The sequence below is a fragment of the Solenopsis invicta genome, chromosome 8 (genome assembly GCF_016802725.1).
Source record: "Solenopsis invicta isolate M01_SB chromosome 8, UNIL_Sinv_3.0, whole genome shotgun sequence".
Classification (NCBI taxonomy): Eukaryota; Metazoa; Arthropoda; class Insecta; order Hymenoptera; family Formicidae; genus Solenopsis; species Solenopsis invicta.
The window spans coordinates 8,056,465-8,069,370 of record NC_052671.1 but is presented as its reverse complement, the minus strand read 5'-3'; the positions used below and the strand labels follow the sequence as shown (position 1 = coordinate 8,069,370).

The window sequence follows — 12,906 nt, the reverse complement described above, 5'->3', positions numbered from 1 at the left end:
CGTCAGGAATCAACATGGTCGTCAGTGCGCAAATTGATTAGATTAAATTTATTTTATTGTGTTTTGATAATATAATTAAACAAAATTTAACTACACGTTCTCGTCAAACGTTTTGGCTTCATTCTAAGCTATAAAAAGAAATATAAAAATTATATTTTGAGAACATCCTTAATAAGTTGTACTAGTTACAATAAAGGAAAATGAAATCAATGACTTATTAATTTTACAATTAAAAGTATCATTTTGCACAAAGTTGTATAAACACGTTTAATATGCAATAATTATTTTTACTTTTTGCTAATTTGTACCACTGGATAAAGTTTGAAATAGTAAAAGAGTCTCAAGTATTCTCGGAATTTACTACGGTTTTTCCCACTCACTGGATTTTTTCGGTCAACCTTGTACATTCCGCAACGTAAATGAGCGAGATATCCCTCTTGGTTTTATAGCTCTCCCCAGTTGTGCAAATGACAAATAAAAGGTTCCTGAATTACCGTAAAAAAAAAACTCGAAAAGTTTAAGTGTACTAATAATTTTCGCAATCATTTTCCAAACGCACATATTTTTCTGAGAACCGTGATCAACAGAGTTCATCAATTTCGGCGATACACGCACGCTCTCGCAGATATAATAATCCTGGCTATTTCGGTAAATGCATACTGGCGACAAACGCACGCGTGGCGCACAACGTTTGGCCTTTCTCACATCCTTCTACAGGATCGGGATGAAAAGGCAGGATGCGCCCGAAAGATTCGGAAAGCTGCGCCCTAAACTGTCGAAAGCGTCTAAAATCTAAGCACTGTAGCAATCTTAGTCTTACTCTCGATAATCGTATTTAAAACACATAATTTTCGTCTAAACGTACTCGATAAATCTGCACGAATACCATCTGATCCTTTAACATTCATAAAGGTAGAAATCTGTAGGTAATATACACGACTTGTCCGAGCGAAAAATGCGTACGTCTGACCGAAAGCGTCAATTTAGAAATTTTTTTTTATGTTACGTATGCAGTTACGTATGTTGAGATATAATGCCTTTGTTGGAAAATATCTTTGCCTAACGCAACTTATTTATTATTTTTATTTAACATACTTGGTTAACGAAAAAATTCATAAGAAAGAGAATCACTTTTTAAAATTATTTATTTTATTAAATATTCGAAATATATTGAATTAAAAAAAAAAATAAATAAATAAATAAATATTACGAGGTGTCTATAAAATCTGCTCGCAAAATTTAAAATTATGAAAAACCGCAAAATACATGTCCAATTATTTGGAGGGGCTACTCCACCCTTTAAAAGAGTGGCCCCTCGAAATGATCGAATACACATTTCGTGGTTTTCCACAATTTTGTACTATGTTTCCGAAACATAGAGGATGGAAGTGAAAAATCATAGACACCCTATATAATATAATTAATGCATGTAGCACGCGTATATGAAGAGCAGATTCAACAATTTTCGGCGTTTTTTGTTTTTTATTCGCGCGATGTACCGCGTGAATCGACCACTTCGTGTTCGTAAAAGTGACACGGAGAATCATGGGATCGATTTGTCACGCTGCTAGCATTATAAATGACATTCCGTGTCAGACATGTGCAAATTGCGTTCGAACAAGCTTCATATTCTATATATGGACTTTTATTGGTCCAACTGCAAAAATCTCTCTCGCGAGAGATACAGTGGTCCATAACAAAGTTCTAGTCTGTAGATCGAGTAATATTTACACGGCCGATCGAAGAGAGAAGATGATTGGCTTGATGCGATATATCCAGACGAATCCGCGTTATTTATTGCAAGTGACGTAACGAAGCCGAAACCTGGTCGAGTTATCGAAGCTTGGCTTTAGCCTTTCGACTTTTAATCCAAGTCTTTTCAAAAACGCGTGTGAGAAAACCGGAAGCAGCAACGCTCTTCCAGCAATCGTCCGCGTTTACGCGAATGTACATCGAAAATTGGAAATAAATGTCCCATACGATTTTCAGAGATAGAAATTTATGAAATTGTTGAAAACCCAGGTTTCAACTTAACAGCTTCCACTCACGTCGCGGATTTACGCCGATTGAGAAAGAATTCTTAATTCGATGAGTACTTTATCAAAACACCCAGTATATCTAAAACTGCGCTAAAATGCTAGATTCATTCCTGTGTTGATCCGCGCTTTACAATCGCTTCTATACGTCTCGAAGCTCGCGTTAATATCTAGGAGCCGTGCGAGTTTCCGCTTCCGCCCGTTCGCTGTCTCGAGAAAAACGAGGAATTATTCGGGAAATATATTTCTGGGAGCACGAGTGATTCTGAAGGTTTGCGGTACATATGCACGATTACAGTAGAGAAAGAGAGCTTTGTCGGTCATTTATCATTAAACTTTGACGTATCACATTGGATCAGTTGTTATTGATTTAGTGATGAGATTATATCAATAGGATAGCACCAGTATAGTATCGTTAAAAATGGAGGACTATTTACTATATAAAATGTTCTTATGTCTATATAGAGAGAAATCTTAGAAAAATTAATATTGTTCCTTGCAAGAATCTGCGGGATTTATTTCTTATTTCATTGTTGCAATATTGCTTAATATATGTTTATCAGGGTGCGTACTACCGAGAAAAAGCTGGAATTTTCAGAATATTTCTATTATTTTATCTTTGAAAAAAAAAATATATACATATTATGGATTTTCCTGGAATTTTGTTGGAGATTAAGGAAATTTTTGGAATTTAATTTTAAATATTAATTCTCTCTCTTTCTGACAAAATTATTACCTTTGTCGTTTCTTTCTCATTCACATACATTTTTGTGTGACTTGCGAGTTTTTATTAAAAATCAGTGACATTATAAGACAGCACATTGTTAATTAGCGTATATATGTTTTTAATTATACTGAGAAAAATAATTTTATTATATTAACGTATACGATTGAGTGAATTGTAGCGAAACCAAGTAGAATTTCTGATTACTATAATGGGATTTGAGATTTTATGTATAATTAGAATGCTTGTTAGACTTTACTATAATCCGCTAATTCAATCTTTCTGATTCGTCCGTTTTCAAACAGACTTACTGGTTGAATTTCTCAGTTTTGTAATTAATGCAACAAGAAATGTTCCTTTTTCAGTGCTCGCTTCGCATTCCATACTTTTACTATATTTAACTTTATTTTTACTTTTTCATTATTTGAGCTCAAATAACTTTTCTTTGTATAATTAGAAACATTTAAAAGATATAATAAAATAAAGGTATTTCAAAGCTGCGTTAAAAGCTGCTTTAATTTACCTAGAATTTTGTAAAATAAAATTTTCCGGGAATTTTTGGAAAATTGTTTTACAAAATTAAAGTACACCCCCTGATTTATCTTTTAGCATATATCCGCATATTTACACTATTTTTATATCAAATATCTGATGGTTCATAAAAATCAATGCTATTGTTACCATATTACTGTTGTTTTTATTGTTAAGCAGTCTTGTTTATTAGAGTTATAATTCCAATTGGTGAAACTCTTTCATGTACAAAAGATCCCGCATATTTCCTGAATTATTATGTACATATATATATACATATATATATTTTTTTAACGCAATACATCTATTCAATTGCACACATATTAATAATTGATAATAAACAAATTCCTGTACGCTATAAATTTCCAAAAAATTGAATTTTTTATCAAATTCAGTAGTTGCAGTGTCGCATTACAAATTTATTTATTTATTTTTTTATTTATACGTATACATGTAGGACGTATCAAACATTTTCTGTAGTATTAGAGTAAGAATCTGGGCGACGAATCTCTTTTCTTTGTCTTTTTACATGTTAAAATTTTCAATCGCTCGTGCTCCCAGATATCTAATAATCTCGCGACCGATGCTGACACTCCTCGCGAAAATGCGAATATGACTTTCGTAAAAATCCTCGGAGGCGATATGAGCATACGGGCTGTGCTCACACGGCGATTCTCTACGATTGATTGTACGAAAGCTTTTCTCTTCAGACAGAAATCGGTTGCGGTGTCGCTTAGGCATTTTGCCTCTTCCCCGTGTGTGCGAAACCGACGGACGGAGGTGTTCGTAAGCTCGCGATTGATCGATGCATGTAATTACACACCCGGCCGATTCATCTGTCGTGTACTCCGATAATTAATTAGGAGGACCGTTAAGATAACACGCCGCGCCGCCGCGCCAGGATGAATCGGTAAACGATTGAATCAACAGTTTGCGCGAGAGGCCGGGGTGCCTAGCGCTAACAGATAAAATTATTTTAACATGCGACAGGTCTCGGTAGCATTCGAAATTCTGCGTATTAATGACGCGCGGGAAAAAAAGGCAATAAATTGAAACTCGCCGAATATTCCGGGACGGCGAATTTGATCGCCGATGATACGTGAAATATGTATGTTCCCTCAATTGGGGAGGGACTGTAACATTTCAACGAGAAATTTTCCCTTTAATTTTATAGCTATGGGTACAACGCGTCTCTACTGATAATAAAGTCGATTCCACCTATTAATATTTACAATGACGTTAACTGTCAATAACGGCATGAATAATAAACGAGCAAATAACAATAAATTAATGAATCTGATGAAATAATCTTTTTGGTACACACAAAAAAATATCAATCCTGATGTTAAGAAAAGCGTTTAATTTGCTTTTTTCTTTTCGTAAGTAACAATTGTTTTTAACAAAAAAATATTTCCTTAATAATTGTCTTAAAATATTACTTACTCATACAAAGTTTAGAAAAATTTATTATCACGTGCTGAAAAAAAGAATTTATACTCTTTCGAAGAATATTATAAAATTGTATCGAAGAAAAGTCAGGATAATGGACCAATTGGATTTTTGTTTTAACTTAATATTCTTGATTGAAACAATAAATTACCAGAATATATTTTGAATAAATTTGACATTTTATAATAGATTTGTAGTTATGTGAACTTACGGAATACTTGAACTAAGTAATATTTACTTATATAATTCAAATATATGTCTTTTTATGTGTACACAAAAAATATTTTAGGCAAATATTGTTTACATTATTTTTAATATAATAATTTTTATTTAGTATATATTTTCAAGTAAATATTGCTTGTTTCAAGCAAATGATAAGTGTATTTTAAGAAAATATTTTTTGCAAAACTAACCGTTATTTAAAAGGAGAAAACTAAAAATTGAGTAATCGCTTTTCTTAACAGAATTAAATTCTGCGTGAAACAAGATATAAAATTTTTGCAATTCTGTAGTTACACTTTGTGAATTTTTCATTGAGTAACCAAAAAGTTGTCTTTTCTCAATTTTCACGATTTTTTCAAGTCGTTTTGCGAAATTCCGACGTACGTATGAGAGAACACCCCCGCGATTGCGTCGAAGAAAACAAAGCGGCGTACACCGTAACGCGCATTTCTGCTAGTGATTGTACGAGTGCTGCTGTATGGCCTAAAGGGGATCATATACAACGTAGATACTAATAAATTTAAGTTGCTTTCGAGTCGCGTCGACAAGTTCTACGATCGATATCAGCCGATAGAAACCAGTGCCGTCGAATAATAATCGGAATTTTTACTACTTCAACGATTAAACATTACAACTTTTACGCGCGTAAAATTATAATTAAACAAATATGCAAATAAATGTAAAACAGCAGGATCGTGTGCTCTTTTTTTTTAAATATATTTTTGCATCATTTTTCTATAAAAGGCTCTGTTAATAATTACATACTGTTCAAGATTCGTATCTTTATAAAAATGCTCTCTTTTAAATTTTGTACAAATGTCAGGCAATCACATAACGCGAACGTTTTGCTTTCAGCGATACGTTCGTTAACTGCGGCTCCATACAAACATCTCGCAAGGTACTATCCGAATATTGAGTAGCTTTAAACGCGAGCCGTTGCGTAATATTCAACGCACGAGTAACGATTCAATGGAATAATTGCGACATTCGTGCAGCATATTTTTCGAGATTCTCTCTTGCATATGCCGCTCGGGTATTCAACAACTGGGCGGCTTGGACCGCCACCTATCGATTGGAAAACAGCGTGCATACCAACAGTGTCATACGTATCACGGTATTGGAACGTTCGTACAGTGTGTTATCGGATATTCACGGCACTGGTTGAACCTATAAATCACGAGCGCGCTGCTTTTTTTTTCTTTTTACTAGCTACAATACAGTCTTGTCCTTAAACTTTATCTGATAACTAATTCGAGGAAAGCTCGGCTGCTGGGCGAGCGATAAGAATTTCGTTCATCCTTGCTAAAACTCTCACGTCTGGTAAGATACTTATCGGAGCATTCGCGAGCTCGAGAGCACGCGATGGTAACGAGTGAAACCGATAGAATGGCGGAGAATAAAACAAAGGTAATCAGCAATAAATTCTTTATAACCGACGCGAGCCGCAATATATGATGATTGAATTCTCGTGAAACTATTCTTTCAAAGAGAGAAAAAAAGAAAAAAAATAAAGTATACGTTAAGACCCTTAAATCTTCAAAATTGCGAAAATGCGCGATGATAAAAATGGAATAGCTTTCGGAGATGGTAGATATGTTGTTCGCCACTGAAATATTCTGATATCGCCGCAACGGCTTGAGAAATAATTCCGAAACAGAGAATAGCTAATAAATAGCGAATAAACGTGAAATCGCGCAAGGAAAGAGCGGTTACACATTTTATTACGATTTGCGAAAATTCTTCCATATGGTTTTTCACGAACCCCCGGACAATTTTTTTGCTATTAGTTTCCTCCGACTAATATCGTACAAAACGCGATGGATGATAATCTCGTATCTCCATTTCTCCTAAAGTTTAGAAAGCTATACGATAACTTCTATTACACCCTTGCGCCTGGAGTTCTAAAAATCACGCAAACTCGAAGTAAGTTTTTGCTACAGATCAAAAACTTTATCCTGCTGCTATCTCGCTATGTATTACGGATCAATCGGAGTTGGATTTTTATCTCGCAGTTCTTTCTCCCGAAATTGCCTAATTCTCCAGAAACACGCTCGAGAGTAAGCGCTTACGCAATTCTCGAGTATCCCCCGTTCTATCGGACAGACTTTTTAATCCTCGTCATCGATGCTGATCCTCGTAAACTTATCTGAAGCGACCGCGACAACGCGAACGACATGCTTTTGCTTTGCGAGAGAAACAAAAGGGGACAGCGTTATTAGTAACACCGTTACATCGAAGTATACGTACAATATTTACATGTAGCAGTCTTCGCGCACGATCAGTGAAAATGCGCGGTGGAATTGTGCCGCATTGTGTCTTACCGAGATAAAAATGGCTTAGTCGCGTGATTCAAGTGGCCATATACTCCTCGCGAATAACGCTCGATCAGAGTACTCGACTTCTGTCAGCTTTTCTTAAGTACCGCCGACTAAGCGTTCGGATAAGATTGGCGATCCGTGAGATTTCTACCGAAAGACAAAATTTAGGAGGTAACTCCGGTGCTATCGACGAATCGAAGACCGGAACAGTCGTGGGACAAACGAAACGATTTACCATTGAAACCCGGTGAAAATATAATTGTACGAAATTTATCCGATATTTATCGTAAAAGCTTAATACGGTCGTTCATTTTGATTCCAGCATTATGTAAACTGTGTCAACGGGGATATACGCGCATAATTAAAATCTCAATTTGCGATTGTAAATTGGCATCAACTTTAAAAATCTTATAAAATGAGTTACGTATGAAAATGAGAGATAGATAGATTTTTTGTGTTAAATATAAAAAAAAAAATAATTGCGATTTAGGGAGAGTTTTAATTTCCGTGTCAACGTTTTATCATAAGAGATGACTCACCGATTGCAACAAGATACTCTGTATGTGTGTGTGTACATGCACGTACACGCACACTGGGTGAATTTTACAGTTACAGTCGGTAAGTCATCTCTTACGATAAAATATTGACGCTGAAATTAAAACACGCTGTTTATATTCATGTAAATGAATAATCGGACAAATGATCGAAGACGTAAATGCAGTCTTGCCAGCAGAACGTCGTTTGGTCGCCAAAATTGATCTGCAGACATTAAAATTGATTGTAATTACAGCAGCATTTTTCTTTTTTTATAAACCGCGTACGATACATTTCAGCACACAAAGCTCGCTCACTTTGACTGATTTGCACGTCGACGCTAAAAGCCGCGGGGTCTCACGCACTCTTTCACACGCGTCACGGCTGTCTGTGCACATCTCTCGTTTACAAGTGCGCACAAATCAGTTCGTGTTCGTGTACGGCTAATGAGTTATACTTATATTATTATATACAAAAGCAAAGAGAGACTAATGCGAGTGGAAGCATTTTTTTTTTGTTCAGCTGCTCCCCTGCGCCTTTCTCTTTCTATTTTCCTTACGCTCTTATTCTCGGCTTCTAAGCGTGCTTATCCCCGAGTCTGCGTATGCATCGTGTACATCGTGTAGGATAATGAGAGAAAGAGAGAAAGAGAGAAACGGTCAATGTGTCTAGGTGTCAATTTATTAACTCGTTATACCGGCGTCTTTGGCAGTTTCCTGCGCGTCGGCGACGAGGGCGTTTTGTCCGTTTCGGTTTCTGCAAACATATATCAAAATGCATCGTATCAGTGACTCATGTCGCTTCCGTAACTCTTTTTCCATAACGACTGCGATGACACTGACTTTGAAGTAGTCATCCTCTCTCGTCATGCGAGAGTAAAAAAACATATAGCTCGAAATTATGAGTAAAAATTTAATTTTTTCTGTGAAAACCGAGTGTTCCGACAATTAAATTCTTGTTTAGTTCAAAATTTTTTATTGAATAGTTTATATACAATAATTCTGAGCCATATTATTTTTTTATTCTCGTATAGAGTAGAAAGATCAATTGCAGAGGGATAATAATGATTAATAATAACACTGAGCGACAAAAAATCAAACTGTTTTTGCCTTAGGTTTAACAAGTCATTCTCATGTACTTTTGGCTGCTAAACATCAATCAAAGTGTGATATGTCTCTATTAGGATTTTTAGAAATCTGCTATTAAAGTTGTTAACAAACCCAATTTTGACATTTTTTAATGATTAATAATTCTGAACTGGGACGTGTCATAAACTTCCTATAGCAGTAGTTCAGATCCTTCGTTTTCAACTTTATAAAAGTTCGTGACTCATCTCAGTCCAGAGTTATAAAAAAAAAAATGTTAAAATTGCGATTTTTATCAACTTTATAGCAGATTGTAGATAATGATTTATTTTCTAATGACTGAGATTATTAAAAAATTGCATACTTTTATATGCAGAAACTCAGCTCACGATTGTGAACGGACGGCCAATTTGTAGCGAATAAATAATTTAGCAAATACTCAGGAATACTAAAATACTTGTCCGTTTTGTAGCTATTTTCGAGGTCAGAACGAAACCGTGTCAGCGGTCAGAGGCCATCCCCGTCCTAGAATACTACGGAACTTTTTTATCTGTTGTATAAAAAGACACTGCTCGTATTACTTAGGAGGCATTTATTTCTAGAATGTATAGAGGCACGCTTCCACGCGACTGCTATCTCTTTAGGTGTTTTCTTTTGTCTATGTTGACCCGCTTTCGAAGTGACCAATCTTCACCACTGACCACGGATTAATTAAATGCAGTCAAACTTGAGTTTTACAGTCATATCACATATTACAAATCAGTAAAGGATACGTAATACTTTGTTGGGTATTGGTCTCTCTCGAATGTAAAATTCTTTTCGTAGAACTCGTATTTGGGGCATGAAAATCGATAAACGATAGCCGATTTTACGGAAACTATGTAATGAAATTTTCTACGCGTTAACTTTTATATCGATCTTCAATAAAATGCGGTCTCTTGTTGGGAGTTACTAGCGGGTTTATATAAAATTGGTATTTTCATATTAATTTGTAAGCATTCGTACGGGGATCAAACTGACCAGACACAAACTGTCAATTTATTAATTAAATGTATTACGTAACAAAATATCTATATTAAAAAAAAATATTTCTTTTAACGTTTGAAAATTTTATCTTCAAACATATCTCAAACATTATCCTTTACAATTACTTATACGAAAATGGAAACACGTCAAAGTCACTTACGTATTATCGAAAATTATATAACATAATCAGAAATTATTTCTACATTAGTCTCAGATAGGAAAAATTTTGGATGTTTGATGTAGTATTCGACCACTCGCGTTTTAGAAAATTTTGCTAGTACTCACCCATCAGCAGGCCCAAATTTGTAGGTGTTTTTCCGGCTTGCGGATCATCCAGCAAATCTCCGGTGCTATTTTGCGATAGTGCCGTAGAGTTTGATAGCCGAGGAACACACGATGCGAGTACAGAGAATTGATTTACGGTTAGGTCTATTCACGTTTGTCTTACGGTAATATTACTACATGCATTGACTTACATTTCGGTCGTATGCTCTACCACTAATTCCGCCACGTCGTCGGTCCGTTCGATTATCTGCTGCACCTCTTCGAAGCTCCGATCGATCAAAGACACGCCGGACCATTCTAGCACCTACAAATAGACATTTTGTTACAATGTATATTATTTGATGATGTAAAAATGCGAGAAAAATATTTATCACTTTTTAACGTTAACGTTTACTATTAAAATAAAATTATTTATTCGTAATCGAATTTAAATGATTACTTTTATTTTATATAAATTAGGAACTAATTATCACACAGATATTAATATGTAAAGTTAATTATAACATACAATTAATAATATATAATTATTATAATATACAACGTTTTTTTTAAATCTGTGGCTTTTTCAAAATTTATAACGAAGAATAACCATAATTAAAAAAAGAATGTCTCACAATAATTAAAATAAATTTTTTTAAAGTAAAATTGAATTAATGGAGACTCCCAAATTTTTAACAATTGATAATAATTACTTTAAGATTAATTAATTTAAGAAGAATTGTGCTACAATTATTGCGCTGACTCTTATTAGCTCGTTCTGTTATCAATTGTTAAATTTTTTTATTCAAACAATTAAGAGGTTGCAAGTTTAATTATGTGAATATTTATCCCTTTGTTATAAATTTTGACAGTTATGCGGCACAGATTAAAAAAAAAAACTTTAAAAATAGAGATATATAATTTAACATGAATCTTATGTTATTTTACCATTATATCATGTATTTTTATTTTTTGCCAATTATATGTGATGACTATTCTTAAATTCGTCGTTTATTCGCGCAGCGACTTTTATAAAGTAAAAATATATGAAGTATCTTAAAAATACAATTTCTGGATGTAACTTTACTACGGAACAAAAACGTTTTATCTTGAATTTGAAAGACGAGAGCAAATGGTCCGGAAATTTCTGGCAATTCGAGACCCTATTGGCCTCAGTCATAAAATTACTGTTGAGACTCGTCTCGGCGAGGCAACATAGGAATTGCAATCGGTCGTAAAACATCCGATTCCTCCGGCTCTTTAAGTACTTTAATTATTTTAATTACTCGAGCGGATTGCCGTGAGGGTAAACGCAGACGGCGAGATCGTCGCCAGAGTTGAGCCACGGTAAGCTGCACAAACTTTTGGGAGAAATCGCTGTGTTAATCCTTAAGGTCACTTGGCCAAGGAGACATTAAGATTAAGGGCCTGTCTGTCTTAACTCGTTTGGATGTCATTTGTCACGTAAAGTGAACCGTGAAAATTGAAACACAGCAGTTATACGTGGTTGGGGACGTTCACCGTCAAGGGAAATCGGCGAACTTAATAAATTAGGCTCTCCGCTTTCGAATGATTTTCACGGGGAACGGATTTAACTCGCAGTCGTATTCGATAACGTAGGGGAGAGTTGTTAAATGCGTACCGATCTCCTAGATCGTATCTCTTCAATATTTTATATTTTTACTCTGTGTAAGCAACATTTAGCAACAAAAATAAAAAATAAGAAATATAAACAACAATTTAACAAGTTTCATCTTGTTTTGTTATTTGCTATACTACCAGCATTTTAGAAAATCAGATGCATTTGATGTAAATCTTTTATCAATTTATACGTATATAGCTGATAATAATGTAATTATGCAATTTTATTTTAAATTATTCTATTTTCAGAAAAGAAGACTTGTAGAGTATTTTACATTCATTATATATACACATACTTACAGATACTATAAAAATTAAATCCGTATCTTCATAATCTCTATCAAGTTTCCTAATTCGTATATACTACTACAAATTTTTACTAAAAAAATAATATTACGTAAGATTGATAAGTAATAACAGTAAAACTAGTATTTGTTATGAATAAGAATGTATCAGTTACAAAAATAAATTCAAGCTAGTTTTATTTTGGTGTTTTTAAATTTGTAATGTTGTTATTTAATAATTATTGAATATTTGATATATAATAATGATGAAATAAGAAATAATGATATTTTTATAGTTTTAATAACTTTAATTCATAAATTCAATATTTTCGAAGATAATACAATTTAAAAGACCACAAGTATACTTTAGGTAACCGGTTTTCTAAATCACACTTTTCGCAGTATATGGTAGAAAAATTGTAACAAATTAATTTGTTATTACTAAATGGTTTGTAATAATAGATGCCTAAAACATCAAGCTACCATTTTGAATTTTGATTTGCATCTAAAACAGCACCAAATGCGAAATATAAAAAAATAACTTAAGTGACCTTTCCACCTTTTTTTTGTATTCACACGTTATACTTCCTATTCTGCAATATGCACAGAGTAGAATAACATTTCAGTTTATTTTACACTTGTTAAAGTGTCATGTGCTAATTAACGAGAATCAAATTAAACATCTGATTAGGATATCATAATTATTTCTGTACGATGTGAAAAATTCACGGAAAAACGCAGGAAAAAAGTAATATTCATGCACTTTCGCGGTTTTTTTTAAATAATAAAAAC

At 34.0% G+C, this 12,906-nt stretch overlaps 1 protein-coding gene and 1 long non-coding RNA gene across 6 annotated transcripts in view; one reads left to right on the top strand and one right to left on the bottom strand.

The window, feature by feature from the left end:
* LOC105207974 overlaps positions 1-12,906 on the top strand; it is a 171,475-nt gene that overhangs the window by 1,597 nt on the left and 156,972 nt on the right. The gene's annotated exons all lie outside the window — the stretch shown is intronic.
* Positions 1-12,906, bottom strand: part of LOC105207975 (regulating synaptic membrane exocytosis protein 2) — a 197,256-nt gene that overhangs the window by 33,234 nt on the left and 151,116 nt on the right. For all 5 annotated transcript variants that reach the window (XR_003268193.2, XM_026130152.2, XM_026130151.2 and 2 more), the window contains exons 13-15: positions 10,402-10,514; positions 10,211-10,275; positions 8,512-8,570 (exon numbers count right to left, since the gene is read on the bottom strand). Coding sequence is in view for 4 of the 5 variants with exons in the window: in XM_026130152.2 (XP_025985937.1) it covers positions 8,512-8,570; positions 10,211-10,275; positions 10,402-10,514 (237 nt within the window). In the remaining variant the exon portion in view is untranslated. The remainder of the gene's footprint in view (positions 1-8,511; positions 8,571-10,210; positions 10,276-10,401; positions 10,515-12,906) is intronic.